The sequence below is a fragment of the Lathamus discolor genome, chromosome 3 (assembly GCF_037157495.1).
Source record: "Lathamus discolor isolate bLatDis1 chromosome 3, bLatDis1.hap1, whole genome shotgun sequence".
Lineage (NCBI taxonomy): Eukaryota > Metazoa > Chordata > Aves > Psittaciformes > Psittacidae > Lathamus > Lathamus discolor.
This window is the reverse complement of record NC_088886.1, coordinates 97,126,997-97,151,334: the sequence shown is the minus strand read 5'-3', so window position 1 is coordinate 97,151,334 and position 24,338 is coordinate 97,126,997. Positions and strand designations below refer to the sequence as shown.

At 41.4% G+C, this 24,338-nt stretch overlaps 1 protein-coding gene across 1 annotated transcript in view; it reads left to right on the top strand.

The window, feature by feature from the left end:
* Positions 1-16,219: 16,219 nt before the first annotated feature.
* The window catches only part of ZCCHC24 (zinc finger CCHC-type containing 24), a 118,814-nt gene continuing 110,695 nt past the window's right edge, over positions 16,220-24,338 (top strand). The window contains exon 1 of the mRNA XM_065670733.1: positions 16,220-16,853. Coding sequence (XP_065526805.1) covers positions 16,614-16,853 — 240 coding nt within the window. The 5' untranslated portion in view covers positions 16,220-16,613. The remainder of the gene's footprint in view (positions 16,854-24,338) is intronic.

Genomic DNA, 24,338 nt, shown 5'->3' with positions numbered 1-24,338 from the left:
CCAAGAAGACACTTCAGCACCTTGAAGGTTTAAAATTTCTTAGTTTATCAAGCACTTTGTGGGGGGGGGGGGGGGGTGGGGAGGGAGGAAAAAAAAGATTGGCAGGCACAGCAATGAATACAAATTCCCCAAAGAAGGGGAGAAGTTTGGGCACTGAATAGCAAGTGGGAAAAAATGACCAAAACATGAATTATGAAAATTCAGACTTCTTGAGAGTGTTCCTAAAGGATCTAATACTTTTTTACAGACAGTTATAACAATCTTGTGAGATAGGTAAAGATAGCCCTTTAGTTATAGCAGGTTAGTTATCCAAAGTGCAAAGAGGATGACAGTTCCAAAGTCTGACTTTTGCTGCAGAACTGAAAGTCAGGTCAAATATTTGCTGGTGTTCATATGAAACTGATCCAAACTAGCAGACCTCAGTAACACACAATATTTTAAAAATCCTGCAGAGCAGCAAAGGGATTTTTTTATTATTTTTTTTATTGCAGCAGTATAGGAACAATGTCGATCATTTATCAGAGGCTTGTTGTACCTGGTACTGACACCAAAACTCAGTTCTCCACATCATATAGCTACTGATCTTGTCACCCTGGCTTTGCTTATGAATGTAAGTACTTCGTATTTCTACAGCAAAGTAAAAAGTAAGAAAGAAATTTCTTTTTTCTTAGAGAACAAGCACATCAGCAAGTCCTAATGGGTAATTATAAAAGGATTACACTGCATCAATAGATATTTTACAGAGTGTGCTTAATAGGTATATGGAAATAGATGCATTATTTGTGGCCAAACAATATAAATATAGATATTTGTTGACTATTTGCTACTGTAACTGAGGTTAAGAATTGATGTTGTAAGAAAAGCAAGCCATCAGAACTCCAGAAGTGCCCATGCATTCATCTGGGACAGTCATACAGCTGTACAGATGCTGAATAACAAACACTGTTACAATTACATGGTTTTCTCTTCACACTGGAGAAGTGTGGTCCTGTAAGAGCAAGACTAAGGTTTGTGGTTTACTGACTGGAAAAACACTGCTGTGTTCCTGTCTATATAAGCTGCATTGTGGCCAGTCCTTGGCCAAAGGATAAATATATATGGTTTACTATTCTACCAATACATGGCTTCCACTGACAGTACACTCAAGAGGCTAATCTGAACTAACACACTTCATCTCAACAGCTATGCAATTTAGTGATCTTTCAAATCTATAGCTAAAATGTCAGGCTTTTGTAGCACTGGGGAGGTTTAACCAGTGACCACTTTCAAGGCAGTAGAGAAAAACATGCAAAAAGAAAAAAGAAATCAGGTCATGCACAAAATTGTCTGAGTAATGGATTCCCTTATGTATCCCTAGAGATCCCCAAGTTAACAGCAAATGCAAGGGATTGTCGAAAACTTCTGTGAGGCTATCTAGCTTGAGCTAAATCTCAAAAATCTAATATGATGTGTAAGATATTGGGCAAGACAGTCAAACAAGAAGAATAATATGAAACAAATTTGTTCATTGGAAAATATTCTTTCGCTGTTAAAAATTAGAAACTGGTTTGGGTTTGTTTTGATCTGTTTTGTTTTTTCTGGTCGTATTTGTACATCATTTTCCCACAGAATCTGACCTAATCATAAGTTACTGAAAAGCTGATAAAAAAACAAACCAAACCAAAACCTAACCACAGCACATTACACTTATACCATATTTTGTGATGGGTGAAAACTGGGAAGGAATAGCTGCATTAACTGCTGACAGATCATCAAAAGCCTTATGGGACATTAATTTACTGTCCATGTAGAGTAAGCAGCAGAATCACTGGGTCTTAGGTAACCAGTGGTCAAATCAAACAGCTGGGAGGCACCATTCCAATAGCCACTTTTTAAGCCTGAAAACAAAGAAATTGGCAATTACTAATTGTAATAATTGCTGGTGGATAAAGTCTGAGTGATTCTCACTTTATCCTTAAGCCAGGTATAACCTGAAGTAGGAGGCAGAAAATTCAGGTATTTCAAAATATACTGCTTCATAGCAGAGAAAAATACTTTGTAAATTTTTAGAGAAAGCAATGAACAATTTAAAAAAAAATCTATTGTAACGATCCACATTAAAATTTAGCAGCTCTTTTAAATTTTAATTTTCTTAAATTGCTTCATGAAGCATCACAAAATAAATGCTGGCATCCTATACTTTTGGTTTTGTTATTTTTAGAATAGCCAAGACCAGTTTTTATCTAATGCTGATTAAAACTGCCCGCGTTCCCAGGGTGAGATAGATATAGGAAGGGGAGAAAGTTTGTCAGAGTATATAGCTTCAGCCTATTCAAAGATGTAGAGCATACATACTTGAAAAATTCTACTTAACTTTAGTCTATAATAAATCATTCCTTTCTAATCATCATAAACATTTTAGTGGTAAACCAGTGAAAGGCTATTAAGGACAGCGTAGTCCAATACTGAGATAAAAAGCATCAACTGCTCAGTCAAAGCAGTGTGGTTTCTTTAAAGGAAATCTGTTCCCTCCTTCAAGAATTTGACTGCCCTAGTAAGTTAACAGAACAGGCAACAATCGAGTTTATGGGCTTTTTCACAAGGCACTGTGAAGAGTTTTCTCACAAATATTAACAAGGAAAATAAATAGCTGTGAACACACACATGCATGTAAGCAGAGACATACATGCATATTCCTGCTAGGACAGAAATAATATAAAACCAAAATCTGTTCTTCCATAGTTGAAGAAAAATGAATACCAGAACAGCCAAATCTCTATTTGTGAATTATTATTGATACATTTATTAAAGACTGGAAAGCAGCACAAGAGAGTCCTGAAATTATTCTAAACGAAAAGATCTCCAAAATAAAACTCAGTAATTTACTCCAATCATAAGTTTTTGTAAAGTTTTGTCATAGTTTTTTGCAGGCATTCATTTCTCAAAAAATACTGGCCAAGTCCTTCCTACAAATAGTTTTTTACACTGTAGATCATATGGGAGTAGTATATTAACAAAGACTGGCTACTCATTATATACAGCTGGCTTTGCTGGCAATGTAAATCACTGGCTGTTTTTCTAAGTACACAGATGTACAGGAGTTCCTACAAATATGCAGAGTATTGACAAAAAGTGCATTTCAGTTCCATTCTCTCCCTCCAAAGGCCCACCATGTATCTGCTGAGATATCTGCAAGCAATGACTTCATATCTAGCTGACAGAAAAATACCAGTCATCCTGCTTGCCAGTGCAGGCAGGCTAGTTCACACCACAAAAGTGCCCTGCATGATCAGGCCTCCATCAGCTGTATCCTATACACTATGCGGCCAAAAGTCTCTTACAGAGATGAAGATGCCAATTGCAACACAGCACTCAGTAGTTAGATGAAAAAGAGCAAATACAAAGAATAGACAAATTCAATGATATAGTGAAAGAGCATATAAGCAATGACTTACTAAATTTTGTGTTTCATTTATCTGTACCATTTAAATAAAACAAAACAAAACAACATTTAATAGAACCAATGGCTTTGAACTGATGAGCCATCTTACTGGGTGACATCCAGCCTGCAACTGGTGGCAATGCTATAATATGTTCTCAAAGTTACTTGTTATCTTTTAGAAAAGGAAATTCTGAGTCAAAGTGCCTGAAGCCATATTCCATGCTTGCATGTACAGTGTTACCAGAAGTACAATGAGTTTACCAGAAGTAAGGAGGATAAGCAGAGATGTGATGGAGAAGAGAGCAGCCTGGTTAACAGGGACCCCCTCAATACTGGAGCCAGACACTACTCTACATCTGCAGCCACACAGAAGTATTCTGGCTGTGAAGGCAATAAATCTAATAGCTTTTGTAAGTTACACATTCACATTTTACAGACTCCTGGTTTGAGGTAAAAGCTGGCAGTTTGCTATAAAATTAAAACAAGCTTTTCAAGTACACAACACTTTTTGCATGGTATTTCAAAGTTGCTGTTGTTCTTAGAACAAAAAAAAAGAAATCAATTGGAAATACAAATCTGGATATACTTACACCAAATTTGTCAGCATAAATAATGCAATTCTCTCAGAGAAGTAGAAGAACAAGAGGTATCAAGAGGGATCTGCATTGTCTTATATTGGAATACACTAAAAATGTTATAATGCTATTATGCAAAAAGAGCTTAAGGTTTTTAAACTATTGTAAAATATAATTTCTTAATCAAAAAGTTAATGAGCAGCAACAATAAAGTCAAAACCAAATAGCTCTGCTTTATATGCTAGCAATAACTGTTAAGTCTTGAACTCTTACACAGGTATGTTTGAGAAAGTAAATCTTTAGTATTTGTAACAACCAAAACTATGCTCTGTGGTTTGCAGAGCCAGTGCTTCCAGGAGATGAAAGCACTCCAGGTAGAGCCAGGATGCTAGGAGCAATTGTGGCAGACCCAGAGCCTTCCTCTTCCTGAAGAAAGGGTGGCTTATTAGTTCTGGGAATCTGTCATGACCAGGCAGTGGAAAAAGGGAGCTGGGGAAATTCCAGGTAAGATGTAGCAAAATGGTTTGCAAACAAAGCACTTGCCACAAGCTAGGGTTTGGTTGGGGTTTGTTTTAATTCTCCAGAAATACCAACATCCCAGATTAGCCTGTACCTACCTTGCTGCACAACCAGAAGCTGGACAGTAACAGTAGAATTTTTAAGGGAAAAAATGTTAAAAGTGCAAAGCCTGTAATAAATTACTAGTTTACACTTGAAATTTCAGGGCCTGGGCAGACACTAAAAAGCCACAAGCACACCATGTGGCCAAGCAAAGCCAGGGTACTGCAGAGATCCAAAGCCACTGCTGAAAGTTGGGGTTTTCACTGCCTTCGGCTGGTGATCAGTTTAGCTTGAGAGGGTATCAACATCAAATGACATTGTGCCTGGGAAGAACAGGGAAAGCATCATTTCTGTTTTACACACGTATTCCACAGGCAGTGAGCAGGTTTAAGGTTTTAAGCCTATCCCAGCCTGGATGCCTTGGTGCCCAAAGGCAGCCAGTTTCTTTAAAGTTGCTGCTTTGTGGCGAGTTTGTTTCTCACTCTTAGCTGTGGTGCAACTTTACAACGCTCTCTGAGCAGTGTGAAAGAAAGGAGTGAGTGAAATGAAGATTTTTACAGTTCCCCAGTAGTATCTGTCGCTCAAAACACAGCCACTCTCAGTCCCAGTTCCAACAAACAGTGGAAACCATGCCCCATGTGAAATTCATGTTGCAAAGCAGGGTAAAGGGTCCAGACGACCGCCTTGCTCCCAGCCCCCGGGGGATGCCAGCAGCTTTAGCAGCCAAGTCAGCTCATTAGAAAAAAGGCAGAAACTAGCTCAAAGGTAAACATGGCTGTGAAATAAAGAAGAAACACGCTTCATGTTTCCAGATTTCAGTCAGCCCTTTGAAGAGGATGGAATTCAGTGGCACTAAAATTTCAAAAGTGGGCTAGCTAACTAGGATTTTGATTTATTTTTTCTGACTGAAAATTCTGACTTCAGAGGAAAAGGCAGGATAGGACTTTGCTTCTCAAGTGCAGAACATTTTTTCAGGAGGAATGTATTTCACCGTTAAAGCACATGTACATAGTGTGTTAGTGGTTAGAGTAAGAAATTCAAGATCACAGCTTTGGCTGGCTTTTGCCTGATGGGAGTTTGCATTTATCCGCAGTCAAGTTGTTTAGTTGCTCCAAGTTTGTATACCTGCAGAGTTGATTTTGATAACACCTATCAAAAGGATGCACTCACCCTTATTTAATATGGATAAACTACTTAGTAATTTTGTTGTACCGTTAAGCTGAGGGTCATTAAAGGAAAACATTATTTTTAGAGCCTGAGGATAATGATATAGGGAGATTTTCTTCTTTCCCTGCTGGTTGAAACTTGGCTCACACCACTGATAAAATCCTGACTTGATGGCTGTTTAGTGTCCTGTGTCAAATAATACATCATTTTGATTCCATTCCAAGCAAATAAGTGATCATCAGAACTACACTGGGCCAATATTCATGGCATCAATCCTTCTGGAAGCCTCACAGAAAGGCTAAACAATGGAAGAAACAAAAGTATAAGCAAAGACAAGCTCTTCAGGGTATCACAGCATGAAAACATTTTGTGATTACTGAAATGCCAATATGACAAGCATTCATATAATATTCTGTGCTCTTCAAAAATACAGAAGGGACATCATACCATTTTGAAACTCTTGCTAACAGCCTTCTATCATCCCTCCACAGGGGTGAAAGCATAAAAAGGTATGTAGCTGGAGGAAATAAAAAAACCCAACAAACCAAAGCAAACCAAAACCAAACAAAAAACACCAGCAGCAAACTACCACCAACACCACCACCACCACCACCACCAAAAAAAAACCCAAAAAACCCAACCACCAAACAAAAAAAAAAAAAAAAAACCAAAACAACAACAACAAAAACCACAAAAACAAAAAAAAAAACAAAAACAAAAACAAAAACAAAAACAAAACCACACAAGAGGAAGAACTTCTATAATCTATCTTAAATGGGTGGGAAGGGGAAAGGCAGGAAGTTGCCTTCAGTCTCAGGACCAGCACATCTCTCAAGAGCAAGGAAGAAAGCCAGAGGAAGATTCTAGTTTAAGTTCTGCTCTCAAGTAGGCTCACCTAGAAAACATCTGTGTCAACATTTCAGTCCAGACCAGGAATATGCTCCTGTCAAATCTTGTGGCTGTTTTCTCTACTTTCATTTACATCTCAGAGGATACACACATGCTCTAAACACAAACCTGTGCTAAAACATGCTCCAGCTGCTGAAGGTCATTTGGTCTAGATGACACAACTAGATCTTGCCCTAAGGATCAAATCAAACCAAACCAAACCAAACCAAACTAACTCAACAAACTACTGAAATTAATAGAGTGTGGGTACCAAGTCCATTGATCTTCCTTAAATATATAAAAAAATCACTGCTATCAGGCCACCATACTCACTAATGCAGATATAACTCTATGTGCTATCCACCGCTTCAGTTGTACTGTTACTTCCCCAAACAGACTTTTGAAACAATAAGCATCCAAAATGTTACAGGCCAAGAAAGGGAACCAAGAGTTTACTAATAAAGAAGAATTGAGTAAGGGAAAGTGGATGATTAGGGAAGCAGGCTGGAAAGAATAAGGCCTTTCACCCAATCTCTGGGAATTACTACAAGCCAAAAATATAAGCTTAAAAAACCCAGGCAGGATATATGACTCTTTCAATTTCTACTTAGTTGTAACTGACTGGTTTGCAAGCTTTCAATGGAATATGCAGGTACAGAGCCATAATAGTCCGATTAAAAGTGCAATATAGATTCCAAGGACACTAAGCTATATCTCTGGGTAACTTAGTGGAATTTAGTAGTCCTTGCAGACTGGCTGCTATTATGATCAAAACCAGTTATTCATGTTAAAAGTGTGACTGTCAGTTTAAAAATGTCCCAATGTAATCCAAGCCTCCTCCAGTCTTCAAGGTATTCAGAAAACAGAACTTTAGGGGGTACAGAATGAATTACTTATTTATTGGCCTTCTAGAGCCATTCTTTATGAAAGAATTATAATCACACCACTTTGATGGTGGAATGAACGAGAGAATCTTTGAAGTGCAGAAACAGTACAAGGTATTTTAAGGTATTTTAAATAGAGTATTTTAAAGGTAAAGGTATTTTAAAATAGAGAATTGAACCAAATCTGAACTCAGATCAAGCTGCCCAACTACAAATTTAAATGAAATATTATTTTTTAAGTACTTCTTCAAGTTGTACCTCCAGCTCACACCCTGGGCATAGTTAACCACAAATCAAAGCCAAACCAACATTTTCTGGGGATATTAGTTGTCACTGTCAGTTCTTCTCTAATTTTTTTAAGAGAATCATAATTTTGGCAATATTTGCAGCACAGTCATATTTTCAGTTCATCAATGGGAAAGATTTAAAAGAAGTCAAATGAATGATATTATTTTTAATATATTGTTAAATTCTTTACTAAATATATATAAGTTTAAGCCAAGTGAAACTTTCTGGTAGTACTTGGTTTGCCAAGGGATGCCTGATGTCTTTCAGCTGACACACAAAAAACACAATACAGATAAGTGAGGTTTTTTTCCTAGCTGCATGAATCCTCTTATCTCACTTCAAGACATCTGGAAAGACAGGAAAACAGATGCAGGATACTGTCATCTTCATTCGAGTCACTCATGACCTAGAAAGAATCTGACTAAAAAGCATGCTCCCTTCTTGTGCTGTGCCTTAATGTGGATGTTACCATATGTCATCCTCATTTTGCTAGATTTTGATATAAATATAGTCAAAACACACGTGCTTACACCAGAGGCAAATGACAATCATGTGTAACATCACTCCAGTAATGAAGCAGAACACGAAAGTTTTTCTGCAAAAGCTATAGTTGCCCCAGATCCCTCTGATTCTCACTAACAAGGGACAACACCCTGCATCCCTACTTTCAGACCAGAAAAAGCCCAAAATTTGCATCGGTTGCTGAATAAACTTTCTCTGTAACATTTGTTTATTAAAATCTTTGCTCGTGGATGGTAAAAATATTTTTGGTGAACACAATACCTAACTGTGCCATTAGCGAAGCTGGAATGCGGCAATGACAGGAACACGCAGTACCTTTGACATCACCCATATGGCATTTGTGCTGGTGACCTAAAGCCATTTTCTTGAAAGATGTTCCACCTGGAGGCGTAAAAGGCAACCAGTGCAGAGGAACGCCACCACAAAAATATTTAAACTGTGATATTTTTACACTTGATCTTTATATTTTCGCCATATAAAAACACGCAAGACATTTTGCTACGTTTGTTTGAGCATTAAGATCATACTGGGACATCCACCCATTTCTTGATATCCTTATTTACCTAGCAATTCTATTTTGACATACTTTTGAGGAGTGTTTCTGACAGCACTGATGGGGATGAGTGTTTTTCACTCAGAGATTTACAGTGGCAGAAACAGTGAGGTGGACATATGTTAGCTGGAAAATGTGTTTTTGTAGCTAGAGTCACATACATGCTCTGTAGCTGTCCCTGGCCTGCAGCTTGGTCTGAGACAAGCGAAAGAAAACAAGGTGCAATCATTATTAAGGGTGGGGAAATAAACTCCACACTTTTTTTGACTAGTTCATCAAAAAATATATTGTCTGTTCATTGGTTCTTCACATTTCCTAGCAAATATGACATTCCATAAGGTAAAAACACTGGAAAGTTAATTTTGGAGCAGTTACACCCTCACAGACTTTCATTTTTACTTTTCATTCAACAAGTTACTAGTGTTAATGACACCCTTGGCTAATGCCATCCTCACAGAACCAGGTGGTACATGTTAACACCTTCAAATTAACAGCTGTGTTTAAGATAGAGACACTGGTAGGCTTGTTCAGCCCTTTATACAAGAAGAAACTCCTTGCCTCATTAAATGGGAAAGGGTCAGGTCAGTACTTGCGGGCTGGTGCCAGTCTTATATTAGGAGGTTCACTGTAAGAGTGTAGACCAACAAATAAAGTTTCAGGTTAGCAGGCAAGAAAATTTTCCAGAAGAATGGTACGGCTCAGAATATTCTAGTTCTATATCAAAGAGTGGAGTATATTTTTCCCTAAAGCATGAGTACCTATACCATGATAGCTAATTTATTTACTGTAATCTCCACTATGAATTCATCTTTCTTATTTAGGATTGTATTGAAGGAAATGAAAACATGTCTTGCTAGAAGTTAACATCTTGCCTTCGGTTGAATTAGACAGGGCTAACATGAATGTGAATTTGATCACAAGCAGCTAAATTTATACCAAGAACTCCGTTTTTACATAGGCTTTTGAACAGCACGTTTTTCCCCCTGTGAAACTTCTCTTTGGTGAATCTTTTCTTGGTGAGTGATTGGACTGAAGCATATGAAGATCGGACTGCAGTGCTTTTGCTAACGAGACATATGTGAGAGTGACATTTGTCAGTTGTATTAATTGAGGTGAAAAAAACAGATTGGGTTAAAAACGAAGAGGGTGGGTTTAAAGTTTCAAAGGGATTTTAGTGTTCCATCAGCAGAGCTAGCTTCTATAATATCACTGTGGTTTTTATCTATAATTGATAAATGTATATATATGGAAAGTTTGGGTTTTTTTGCTAGAGTAGCTCAGTCCATATTTATGCCTGCACAAATATCATTTCTCTCATAAAACCATACAGTAGAACTGATGTAGTAAATATGATTCAAAACCTGTACACCATGTACGTGTTATAAAAGCTGATGACTTTTAGGCCCTAGATAGGATGGTAGTGACAGCTTCTTCCTGTCCAGAGCTGTAAACATATCAGTACTTATTGCCTGCATCAGACAACCCAAAAACAGGTAACACACAAGACAGGTTCTAGATGATCCTGGAGAATTTCATAGGCATGTGAGTTGTGCTGACCAAGACAAGACTCAAGCCCTAATGTAAGACAGAGTTCCAAGGTTCAAGACACAAAACTAAAGTACTCCAGTCTTCAGGCATCTGCCGTTCATTCCTTTCATGTAAAGAACTGCCTAAAGCCTCCTTGGAGAGTTTTCAATTCTCATATAAACAATGGGTCGATTCAGAGTAACTAGGAAACAAGCTTCTCTGCCACAGGGTTACTGCTGCTTAAGAGAAATGCCCACTCTAGAATCAACATGGCAATTCAGAATGGATAAGATGCACATAATTGTGAATAGATGGAATACTCATTCTGTTACCCAGCCTAACGGAAAGCAGGCCTATAAGACAAAAAGCAAACCCACAGATAATCCTGCATATGTAAAGAAGGCATTAAGAAGAAAATCAGTGAGACTGCAGTGTTGAAAGAGGTGGTAGTAATACTCTTGGTGACAACTGTGTGGTGCAAACAGATTCCCAGACCAAATACTGCTACCAGACCTGAGCTGACTTAAGGACAATCAGCAGTTCCACAGAAAGCAGCCATTAATAAAAAGCTAATTGTAGATACAGTCCCAGCTTCCAGTCCCGCTGCAGCCACTCTGTTCACAGGTCCCACCAGTCTCTTCCTGTCCTATTAACCACTCTAAACTGTGCCATCCACTAATCACTATTTCATTTACTTTTATCTTTTTAATTCTCTTCTGTCTTCTGCAATTGGTCTAGCTCTTACTTTCTCAAAGCCTTGTTCTACCTCAGCAAGAAAACTCAGAGAGTTTATAGTATTGGAATTAAAAATCTGGTGGAGCTCTCAGGGAAGCATAGAGATGGCAAACAATTAGGTAATGTGTCTGGCTCCTGGAGCTTGCTGTACCATGTATTTAATGAGAGAAGGAGACGGGCAAAGATACTACTTGCAGTAAAGGCACACATAAAAAGACACAACTTAAACTCTGAATGCTTAAATAAATAAATAAATCCAGTAATAGTCATCGTTTCCCTCCTTGGGCCGTTTGAGTATTTGTATTGCATGCTTTAACACCAAGGTCTTTAAGGAGCTCCACAGGCAGCACCTACCCTCCTCAGTTTGTAGCCAGTTACAAAGCAATGACGACATTAAGAAATGTCCTCAGTAAAGAGTCTCCTACAGCATAAGGTAGGTTGAAGGGATTTCCCAGGTGATAATAACTCCCTGGGCCTCCCCACTCGCATGCCATTCCTCTGGCTGGTGAAGCCAACATCAGTAGTGGTTTCAACACAGACACTGCCAGGTAAGGCAACTGCCCTGGTGCCCGCTTCTCCCCTCCCTAACTGCTACTGCCCTGCTCCTCCGCTCTGCTCTCTTCCTTGAGCTTCCTCTCCTGGATTCCTGGGACAAGCAAGAGTAAGGGGCTAGGACAAGCTATGTAAAAAGGATGAGATGTTCTGGACAGCAATAATGAGCTTCTGCATCAGTACTAAGGACACGGAGCTACTGCTGCCTTTTAAAACCGAGATAACAAAACACTTCAGAAGCCTGTGCTGCAGCTAAGGAGTCTGCAGGAACCTTTGCAAAGCAATGCAAAAATCAAACCAGTATTTCTCACACAGCTATGCATATCCAGAGCATCTTTCATCCTAATACTCAGCAGTGTACTGACGTCTTAACATAGAGCGAGTGAGGAGGCCCCAAGACCTGAAACCATAAACTGGCCAGGTGCAAAGCCTGTGTGCTCCAAGAGGATCTGTTACATAAATCACCTGCCTTGTGGTCTGAGACAGCCTTGCAGGAATTGTGCTTCACACACTACCCACAGCAAATCATTACTGCGTCTGGTATATATTTACCAAAATTCTACACATGAGTGAGCTATAAATTCATATTCATCCATTTCCAGAACTTTCTGTGTCAAAGCTATAGGAGAAAGAGTCACTTAAAGTCAAAATTCCTGTTTTCTTCCTTTATCTGAGCACTAGGTTGCAGCTGAGCTTTTGATAGGTGCAAAAATACATGGTGTAACAGACCCACACACATGCATTTCCTAGATTCCCTTTCAGTAACTTTGGTTTATGGTTATCCTGCGTTTCGTTACTGGCAGCAAAACTGTTGTATCTACATAGCAAGCACAAGTGGCTGTAATGTCCATAACTCAGAAATGCCAAATGCAGATATACTTTTACGGTTTACAACTCTGTTGAAATGTCTTCTCATAATTTGAAGAGCACTTACACACTGTTTCCACCGCATAGCTAGATTATTTCATAATAAGATAAGAATCTCTGCTGCAGCATATGAAAAACATTCACTTGGAATATTCCATGTAAACTGCCGCTGAATGGCCCATTGCATTACTTATATACCAATTACAGAAACCAGAGATCACAGTAGTGAGCTCGCATCACCTGTTTTCACTAGTATTATTAGCAGTTTTGGGTATTCATTCTATTTTCCTTTTGGAGTCCCATCCAATTTAGAAGATGGCTAAGATTACAGCAATTCATACAAAGGCACCTTTAAAAGCATGAGAATCCAGGATATTCCTATTAGGTCACATTTTTAAAATATGGAGTTCTATAGAAAATATTAAAAAAAAAAATTAAAAATCACATACGTAGTTTAAAGGTGGACATCATCCAAGGTATGAACACTGAAAGCAGGAACATAACTACACTAGGTTAAGAAATAACCAGTCCTGACCAGAAGTGGAAAATTACATTCTTTGCTCTTACGAAGATGCCTTGTGATGCCTCAAGAGGCCCAGCTCATTAAGGTGACAGGATGAGTGAGCAGTTATTAGTTCATTTTGAATAAATGGCACAGTCATCCACTGCTTAAGGAACAGGACTGAAGGTGTCGGATCCTATCTCTGTGTTTGCCTTTGACCTGCTTTCAAGGCTTCTATTTTCCAACTTACTTAAACCATCCAGATTATTTTGAGTTTCATGTTACAGGTCCAGTTGTTTGGTTGTTTGTTTTTACTTCCTTAGTGCTATTCATGAATAAAACCAGGAGGATTAAAAAGTAAACTGTTTCAGCACCATAAGGCTGCTGTATAACCCATAGAGTTGATGTCATAGTACACCCCAATGTAATCAGTAGGAACCATAGACATGTCCTGAAGACATCTTGCAGGCATAGGGTTGTCTCATCGGACAGGTTTTGTCTGATGAGACATTTTGTCTTGAATATTTCAGAGGGCAAGAGATGCAACTGACCTTGACAACTTTTTTCTCTGCTGTCATGTATCTGCTAAACAGACCATTTGTGCCAATCTTCACTAATCTATAACTTCTAGAGGTGAAGAAAGAGGGGACTTACAATGAAAAATAAAATAAAATAAAAAAAATCACTATTTTGAACATAACTGGACAGCAGCAGATGTGGCAGCAGCGTTTTGTTAAGCACGACATCAAGTTCAGAAAGGGAGGGGAACTGCTTAGAAACTCTTTTCCAGAAAAAAAATATAGCAGAAGACCAGGATGACAACAAAATCTCAAGATGTCAGTCCTTTTTAGCTATGGCATGCATAGCAGAGGCTTTTGCAACATTTTCCCTTCTTGATATGTAAAATGAAGCATCTATTCAATTCACTCATTACTCTCTATGGCTGCTTGAAGCAAACAGGGCTATCAAGAGGAGACTACAGCCACAACCTTTCAATGTTCAAATGTATCTGGTGGAAAGCGTAGAGTCTTTAACATCACAGGGAGGTGCTGCACTTCTAAATGCAGCTGCTGTAATAAATGCATTCTAACGCTGCCTTCCCTTGCCCAGCTGCAATCCGTACTGCGGTGTCTGACTAAAGCAGTCAAATCAGCCATCTACAGTGACAGCTACACTCAGTTTGGAAAGAAAGTATCAAAATATACCAAGAGCTGTTAATCCAAAACATTGTATCACCTTAGCCACTCTCTATTTTGGCCTCTGTTAGTACAAGAACCCTGTTATCTTTCCTACTTGTTCAGAACTCCCATTTGCTTCACAGCATGTTGCTAGTCAGAGAGAACAGTAGAGTTGTCCAATAAAAACACAGGTATTTTGTTTTAATGTATCATGTAAAAGAGGAAAGTGATAGAAATAGAAATTGTCTTTAAGGAAGGAATTAGCATGCCTACAAAAACCCCACAACAGTAAGTGGCTTCATCCTAGTTCCCCCTTGTAGACTTTCTACCATATTCAGACTTTACTATCACCACCTGCCAGAAAGGTGAGTTCCTCAGATGTGATCTGCATTTCCTGTTCTTTTTCCATTTCCCAGCAAATCCTGGACAATCTTCCACCACAACTTATTAAGTCACTAAGCCTTATTCACCTTTTTGCTTCTTTAAAACATTATGCAACTGTCTGAATTTGGGATGCTATTTCATGTCATTCTTTCGCTGTTGTGATCTGTCCTGTGGACAGTTACAGGGCTGCAAAGATCCTTCACACTGCTGTCATGTGTTCCTTCTCATGCCAATACACACATGTGCAGATGCACTCCAAAGGGCCTGTAAACCAAGACAGCTTACAAATGAGCAAATTGCATTCATGCTTCAAGGACTCTGTCATTAAAAGTACAAAATATTAGCACCACTAAAGGAATTCAGTTTGATTGAGCTGCTCCAAATTTCACCTCACCTTGCAGTTCTGGAAAGTTGCAATCTTCACTTACGTTCCTGCAAGTAGATATAGCTGTGCTGCCTTAACTACCTGTTCTCAAAAGTAAGATGCATCCATCTTTGGTGTTTGCAGCTGACAATTTAATAGCTGTGTGTTCGCTGACCTGCATTTGCTATTGCTTCTAACCATGCTTTTTCAGAACAGCGATTTTTCTTCAATCTTGGCAGAGATGTATGGCTCATTAAGGCAAACCTAGATGCCAACTTTGATGTTCCAAAGGTCAGATTTTTTTTCTGCTATCTAAGGAAGGCAGGCATTTTTTCCCAAGACCATACTGGGAAGACACATTAATTTTTAGCATCCTGTCACTCAGGAAAGAGCACCAGGAGCTTTGCTCAGGTTTTTAAGTTACCTCCTGGGAGTTTCTTTGGTTTTAAAAAGAAAACTGCTAGTTTGATTGCTACAGTGTTTGTACCAAAGCGAGAAATAGGTGCTCCAACTCCACTCATTGCAGGGAAGGCAGCAGGGAAGAGTTTATGAACTGTAATTACCAGCTTACCCACTCAGGCTTCTTCCTAAAAGGAGAATCATTCATCACCCTCTTTTGTGCTACCCACTCCTTACAAGGCCTACTCAGCTTTAACTCCAGAGTATCCTACCGCAGCCAGGCTCCCCAAGAGCCTGCGCCAGGGCTACCTAGATGGATTTCAAAGGGAACATCACGCCGCTCGCCTGCCTTATTTGGGAAACCCTAACTCTGCAAGGCTTGGCACAACCTCAGTGACCGAGCAAGCCTCCGTAAACCTGGAGCTCTGACAGACGTTTGGTGAGAAGGAACCTCAGATTACGACGAGCTCCTAGCACGGGCAAACGCAGAAAAGGACAGTTCTAAGCGAGGGCAGGCTGACGAGGCACCGAGCGAAACTCGCGGAGTTAAAAACAGCCCCGAAGCGGCCCCGGGAGAAGCCCTGGGGAGGGCTTTGAGCGTGTTTGGCGTAAAAACCGTCAGGAAGAAGGAAAAGGAAGGCCGGGGAGCGAGCCGACGCAAATCAGGCGGGCGAGCCGCCAGCGGCCGGGGGACACCCCCCGGCCAGCGGCCTGGGGACGCCGCCTGTACCCGCACACGTACACACACATGTGCGCGCTCGGAGCCGGGGAGGGCGGGGGGCGGCGCCGGGACTCCCGTGCACCCGCAGCCACCACCCACCCCCTGCACCCCCGCGGCGGGCCGGAGGCCTATGGGGGCGCGGCGCCGCGGCCGGAGCGCCGGCAGCCCCTCCCTCGCCGCTGCTGCCTGCCCGAGTGGGAATAAAGACAGATAGCGGGGCAGGCAGCGGGCGGCCCGGCGGGGAGGGAGGGCTGAGCGCAGAAAGTTTCCTGCGGAGCCCGCGGGCGGCAGCAGCAGCAATGCCTGTGCTGCGCGGAGCGCTGTGCGGGCGCCGCCGGCCTTAGCGGGAGCGAGAGCGGCGCAGGGCCCGGCAGCGAGACCCCGGCCCGGCCCGTCCTCTCCTCTCCTCCGGGCGGCGAAAAGGAAGCACGCCGGGCAGGGACGGAAAAGAGGCGCCGGCCGGAGCGCGGGGAGGGGGAGCGGCACCGCGGGGACAGCCGCCGCCGGCAGAGCCCGGGGGGAAAGATGAGCTTGTTGTCAACCATCGACACCAGCGCCGCGTCCGTCTACCAGCCCGCCCAGCTCCTCAACTGGGTCTATCTCTCGCTGCAAGACACGCACCAGGCCAGCGCCTTCGATGCCTTTAGACCCGAGCCCTCCTCGTCCCAGCACCCTGACCTCGGCTACACCAAGAGCACGCCGGAGCTGGGCTCCTCGCTCAGCTCCAGCTATCTCAACAGCTTCTTCCAGCTCCAGCGGAGCGAGGTGAGTCCCCGCAGTCGCCCGGCGCGCAGCCCCCGGCCCCCCCGGGCCACAACCGCCATGATGCCCCGGCAGCTTCCCCCCGCCTCCCCGGGCCGGGACCGACCCCGCCGGCGGCACGGGGCAGCCCCGCTCCCGGCCGCTTCCCTCCTCGAGCCTTCCGCCCCGCCAGCCCCGGCCCCTCGGCGCTGGCGGCGGCGCCCGTCCCGCTAACGGGACGAGGGCGAGGCGCCGCCGCCGGAGCGGCATTGGCGAAGCAGCCCGCCGCCGCCTCCTCCCGCAGCCGGCGAGCGGCGAGGGGCGCCCGTGTTGACAGTCTGGTCAATGGTTACACCGGTTTCCCTTGCCAGCGGGGCGGGGGACGCGCAAAAAGAGTGCCACATCCCTCAGGACGTACGGAAATCCCACCCGCCCCCTTTATATTTCTCCACAAAGTGATACTTGAAAAGTTTAATATAAAGAATATACCTAGCTAAAGAGAGATCAGAGACCAGCACTGTTTGAAAGGGAACGTGGCTAAAACAGTGAAGTTTTGCGCACATTTCGTAACGCAAGAATAAGACTAAATGAAACCAAAGGGAAGGAAGCTAAAAAACTAGGGTATGCAAAGACAATTCACCGTGGAACTCCCTGTCGCAGGAAGTTGTTGAGGTCAAGCACTTCTGCATTGGAGGTATTTCACATGTGTGGGGATAGGCGAGGTGGCACCTTGAACACCATAACTCACAGCCTCTCCAGAAGAGATGCAACAGCATATTTATTCCCTACCATGCGGCTCTTGCTGAAGGCATTCAGCAGTGCCTCCACTTGACAAGGGTTAGATGGACTATGCATCCAACCTGCCCTGGCACACTTCCCACAGAAGTCCTCTCAGTGCCATTTATACTGAGGTTTAAGAGGTGTTCTCAGTCAAAATACACATTCCTGTTCTGTCAGCAAAGGTACAGGCTTGTTAATTAAAAGCAAATCAAATTCCCCAACTGCTCTGGTGTTATAGCTGTTAGCAGTTAAGAGCTGGAGTTATATATACGCATTCTTTTTTCCTTAATTAGAAATTCTTTCTTAAGAATTTCACAAAGCACATCCACACTCGGACACTATTTTTGGAAGTACGTAGTTCAAAATCCATTCAGTCTGGTGTACTCAGCCTTATTAAGCACAACATAACATACCCAGTTTAAAACCACGCAGACTTACCAAGTACATTGATTTTGCAAAAGGACGATCAGGCAGTGTAATTTAAACTTCTGGCTACCTACCTGTTGATAGCAAATTTGCTGCTTTCTGCTTGGCTTATAAGCTTTGTGGTGCTCAGGTAGTGACAAGATGCCAGGAGTTTGGCCTGCATGGGCTCTCCAGATTGGGACCCTGCTCAAGTCTGTGTTTGTTCAAGTTAGAACACATTGTGCTCACAGCGGGTTCTTTTTCTTCTTGGGAGAAAAAGGAAAGAAAAAAGTAAATGGAGGCTGCATTCAGGAAGCCTTTGAGACAGCCTCTTGAGAAACAGTTTTCTTAACTTGTCTCCCCCCAAGTTAATTTTCTGCTTCTACTATACTCTTTGCAAGTAGGGCTAATCCTTTTGTCACACTCTCTCCCTTTCCATTTGGCTCACATTTCTTTCCATTTTTTCCTCCAGAACTTTTCTCCTTCTTTCTGGAAAATCTTTTCCTTGGTATACCCCTGTTTCAGCCCCAGCTCTGAGCAGTTAGCCCCTTTGCAGCCTCACCCGGCCACGCTCCTTGTGGATGCCAACAGCAGCTTTAGCTGCTGCATTTCTGTATGGATTCCTGTCATCCATTAGTAGTATGGATGCAACTTTATTCTGCTTTTTTTAACCTCATTCCACTTTTGCGAGGCACATGAATGACAACAGCTGAGAACGCGAGGTCTATAGCAAGCCTACAGCATTCACTGTTTTTCCTAAGTCTGTTTTTCCTAAGTCTGTATTTCCTAAGAAATACAGACTCATTTCATTCTATACAGATACTGTAATATTTTTAAAAGATCAAGCATGTTAGTTTGTTCCAGTTCATTTTCCAGCTTGTCACAACAATAGCATTCACTAAGTGGCCAACAGAGACACTTACTTCTATGTTTCCAGTCTTTACCTGTACTGCGTGTTAATACAGGGTAACCTGAAAAGAGGGAAAGAGGCACCCATCTCGTATGGCATGGGAATGCATTTGCCCTGATGGATGTCCTCTGTGGAGAGTAAGGAACCCTTTAGTTGCCCAGGCTAATGGTGCCTGATTATAGGGCAGCTTTCATTCAAGGGTTTAGAAGGCATTAGAAATACTGTTGCTCAAAAAAAGGTGTGTCAGTATGTTTGATGCTCAGTTCTTTCCAAAATCTGGAAACTAGACTGATTTTCTGGAAGGAGTCACTTACAAGTGCCATGCTCTTAATTCTTGAGATGCTAACATTTGTTTATTTGCAGATGCATTTCAAATGCATAAAATTATTTTGGGGAACATTAGTATTGTATGCTGCTTATGCTATAGTGGGCTTCTGCTATCTTTGGAACAACACATAGCTTTCCGCAGTTAAACTGTTGACTGTTTTCTGCACAGTGCTTGCTTTGGTTGGCATTTTTTTCCCTTCCAGTTTTGTCCTGGGTTGGCTTAGCCTGGAGTTGAGCTGTGACAATGATTGACACATAGCTGTACACAATATTTAGAAAGTGATCTAATGAGGGGCCAAAATAGCAACGGATTGAGAAATGATAGGATCATAGGGTGTAAAATAGTCGTGTGTCCTATACATTAGCTTGCAATTGAAAATTTCTGGAGGAGAACACTTGGAACAAGAGGCAGCACTTGTGAAAAGTTGCTATTATACAGGGTTTGCAAGTCTGCATGGCACTGCCTGTGTATGTGACTTGCATGCTGACCAAAGCAACTGGACAGAAAAAAAACTCAAAAGTGCCAGCACCCACAGAGTAGTCTTGTACTTCACCAAGTTTTTTGTCCTCCAGACTTTTTCCACTACAATGGACACCTTCTAAATAAACATGATGAACACAGCTGTTTGGTGCATAAAAGCCCATTGTACCAGGAAAAAAAAAAAGCAGTAATAAAGGTTTAAACAGTAAAGCAACAATGAGTGTTTTGTTCCATATGCAAGACTCATTTTGCAAAACAGACCTGCTTTAAACAAAACTTTACTGCAGCTTTTATTGTCCTAGATATGAAACGAAAGCATGTTATAACATTAAGATGCATTAAATTGGCTATTGAACTGAACTCCGCCCTCATTATAACACCATCCATCAGAGCCAAATATTTGAGGTTTTGTTGTGGGGCTGGTTACAGGGGATTTAATGTGTTTGAGACAGAGCCAGGTAACTGTGGCTTTGTGTCATTGAGTGTTGTAATTGAGAAACCTAGAATAAGGGTGTAAGAGACTCATGTGGTATATTTCTATACTCACAGTAGGCATCCTACCAGATCAATGCTTTCTTCAGTCACGAAAAGACAACAACCAGTTATTAGGAATTACCATATTATAGCAATCAAACTTGGTTCTTTGAACCCAGAGTGGTAATTCTGGCAGAAGCCAGTATTTACACAAGAGAAGGAGCCTGTGTCCTGATGAATTCTTTGACCATGTGCAATACTCTGTGTGTCTTTCAAAAGAATTCCTTCCAGAAACCTCTACGGCAGCTGCTTTTGGGATCTAAAGCAGATCTTATTGAAACACAAATAACTGCATATACTAGATTAGAAAATAATCATGGTTTTCAAGAATTCATGTTTCTGACTCGGGAACTTCCAGGTCCAGTCCTTATAGGCAAATTGGGAGCTAACTGAGAATGAGAGAACATGAGCTAGTTCAGTTCACTATAGTAAGGAGCAAGGTCGCTCAGAAATGCGATTATGTAGAATTAAGAAAAAAACGAAACCAAAACCTGCAAATACTGTGGAAAATAAAGTTCCAGCCTCTGTGAAACAGAAGCAGGTCTGCAGCACCAGGATAGATAGCAGCACTGGGACAGGTAGCACTTATCAGGAAGCTTCCCAAAAAAGAAAAGTTGGTATGACAGTGACATTCATACATTAATGACAACAACAAAATCCCATGAAACACTGTCAAGAACAAAAGTCTACGGAAGCAGCTTGACATTTATACAAAAAATACATTTTATATCAAACTTATTTTCTATCTGTCTTTGATAGAATTAGAGGAATACACACTAGCCTGATACTTGATGAGAAAAGAGCTGATACTTAGCCTAGATGAATTAATTTGAAAGATGATTGCAAGATTCATCATTCTTGTAGTATCAGAACAGTACAGGGACTGCCATACAAGTTCAGGCCATTGACCCACTTAATGGTCATATCTCTGAGAACAGCCATGATTAAAACATTTAAAAGAGAGAACAGAACACTTGGCAAGAAGCTGTTCATGACCAGTACGGTCCTAGGGCAAATACAACAGAGACGCAGATCAGCAGAAATTGCCATATGCTCCAAAATATTTCCGATTCCATTCGCTTTGTGGAATATTATTAGTTATTCTAACACGGAGCATATATACCATCCATAGAGAGCTTAATGTGCTCAGCACTGCAGTCAGGACTTCTTCCTTCTCACTTGCAGTCTAAACAACTGCAGTATTATCTACTCTTATTTCAGAATCGTTATTGGCAGCCAGAGTAGTGCAGTGTACAGGCTGCCTGCAGTACATGAAGGTATCCTTTAATAACAGTGAATATTACTTGATTGATCTCATTTTCATTTTTCTCACTATTCATGTAAGTACTAACATTTCAGTGCCCTCATCCTTCTACAACTTTGACTGAAAAAGGAATTGCTGGGCTATTGCCGTGTTGGGGGAACTTGTGCACTCTGCCTGAAGATGATTGTACATTACAGATATTTTGTGGATACTTGAAGTGCCAGTCAGCTCTTTTCAGACTGCTTTTCAAGAAGTTAAATGTCAATTCTCTTACTGGTCCTTGTAAAAGATTCCAGGGAGCTGAATCTCTGTTAGTCAGAAGACAACATGCATTTGGAAATCTTGGCGGCATCGGCCTCCTCTGTCCTCCCACATAGCCAGCTCTACAGCCCTTTTGATGATATTGCCTCGGCACACGAACTGCAGCTTTCAGAGCCCACTCTCTATTCTGGACTCAAAGCGTCAGATCCTCTTACAGGTATTTGGGGGTAACAGCTACTCTATTTCCAATTCCAGTTGGATTTGTACTTTGAAATGCAAAGTTTTGGGTTTTTTAAAATCTAGAAGCATTCTTTTTTCTTCCTCTTTTTATTTCTGCGTCCATGGCCTCCTGCTTTGCTAATTCTGTCTTTAGAAAACACCTCTTTTTGCCAGAGGGGGAAAAAACAACCATAAGTGAACATACTGCAGGAATTGGAGTCTGTATTTCGTATAAGTGAGAAACTCAAGTTATCACACAAATTACACTCTTCTGTTTGTATCCTCTTTGTATCCCCTAGGCACGGATTTAGACTTCTCAACTCTAGGGATTGTGGTTGTGGGCTGCATATGGTAGATACCTTTCTTATTCTTGTCACTGAGGCTAAATTACCCAATAGCTATTTGATTGCAGAAGGGAATACACAAGAGCTTGGTTCTCTCAGGCAAGTACTCTAAATACAGTTATGTTGCTTTTACACAGGCTTCATTACCCGAGTAAGAATAGCAGAAAGCCCCCACAGATAAGAAGGTATGTCAAAGTTATACTCCAGCAGCCAGAGCCTCCTTTGTTGCTTCCTTACCCTCCCCACACCTAAGCAAATACCACTGTAGCTCTGCAGCACACCTGCGTTACCTCTAGCTTACACTAGTTCCCATGGTTTACAGCAATAAAAGTACTACCCACCATAGTCTTCTGCAGCTACTTAGTATCACGTCAAAAGCTGAACCATGTCTGGAAAGCTGGCAAGAGCTAAAATATTAATTGCTGAACTTAAGGCTTCCAGAAGAGTGATATAGGCTTTGTGCTTTACTATTGAATTCTTTTTGACAAGTAAAAAAAAAAAACCCAACAAACAAAACCCAAAAAACTAGCAGCAGGAGAAAGACAATTATATATGTTCTTCCTAATCAGTTGAAAATATTACCAATTCTTCTAAATCACTTGAGACTTTGTATTTATGCAAACAACTTACTGAGAAGAGCATCAACATTCACTTTCTGTCTCATGCTTACATCCATCTTGAAAAACTTGATGAGCAATACACATAACCCCTCCCTGCCAAGCCATAACTGGAGGCAAAAGCCTGTAGAATTCGTGTTACAATTTTATACATACAGATTTCAGTTCCAGTTTTGTGTTTACAGTGTCTTCATCCAAAGTCACCCAAACAAAGGGGCGATACAGCTGTGTGTTGAGTGATGATTTTTCAGCCCTCCATCTCTTTTGCTCTGCAGACACAGTTATTCAGAATAGAAAGGGAAGAGCCTTTTCCAGTGAACTGCACATAATGATCAGATGATCAAGTCTGACTTCACAGAATCATAGAATGGTTTGGATTGGAAGCAACCTTAAAGATTACCTGCTTCCAACCCCTCTGCAATGGCCAGGGACACCTTCTACTAGACCAGGCTGCTCAAAGCTCTGCCCAACCTGATCTTGAACTCTCCAGAGGTGGGGCAGCCACAGCTTCTCTGGGCAGCCTGTGCCAGTGCCTCACCACCCTCATAGGGAACAGTTTGTCCCTAACGTCTAATCTAAATCTACCCTCTTTCAGTTTAAAGCCATTCCGCCTTGTCGTATCCCTACATGCCCTTGTAAAAAATCTCTCTCCAGATTTCTTGTAGGCCCCCTTTAGGTACTGAAGTCAGCTTTAAGGTGTCCCTGGGGCCTTCTCTTCTCCAGGCCGAACTTCATTTATGAAGTGTATAGAATGAATGGATAACCGAAAGATATACAGAGCTGCTTTTATCCAAAAGCCAATCTTGCCCCACCCCGTCTCCTTTTTTTTAATATTGTTGGTTGGTTTAGGGATTTTGTGGAGTTGTACAAGAAAGATAGCAAATGACTTTTATTAATGCTCCTGTTACTTTGGTAATAATTAGAAGAAAAGGTCACATTATTGATAGTCAGTGGTGAGGATTAATGCAAAGAAAAGATTCTAGTTCAGAGTTTAAGAGGCCTCTGGCTCCTGATTTAAGCAATATTTAAAGATAAGACCAGAGGATTTTTTCCATTCTATTTAAGAAGAATGAAAAACAATGACACAGTGCAGTTACAGAAAGGTGCAGGCACAGATACTAGAAAAGCTAAATCATACAATACTGATAATATGATTTGCATAGAAACAAAAGCAAGTGTGTTCTTATCTAAGCCTGACGCATACATATAAATGTATATAAAAATGATACGGGGTATCACCTCAAAGGTTCTGAATGGTTTCTTGAAATACAACAGTTACTATTTGTACCTCTCCTCAGTTTCTTTTTGCCAGGTCAGTTGCCAGCAGCCTGATGCCCATTTTGCCACTATCCTTGAGTGCCTTTCTT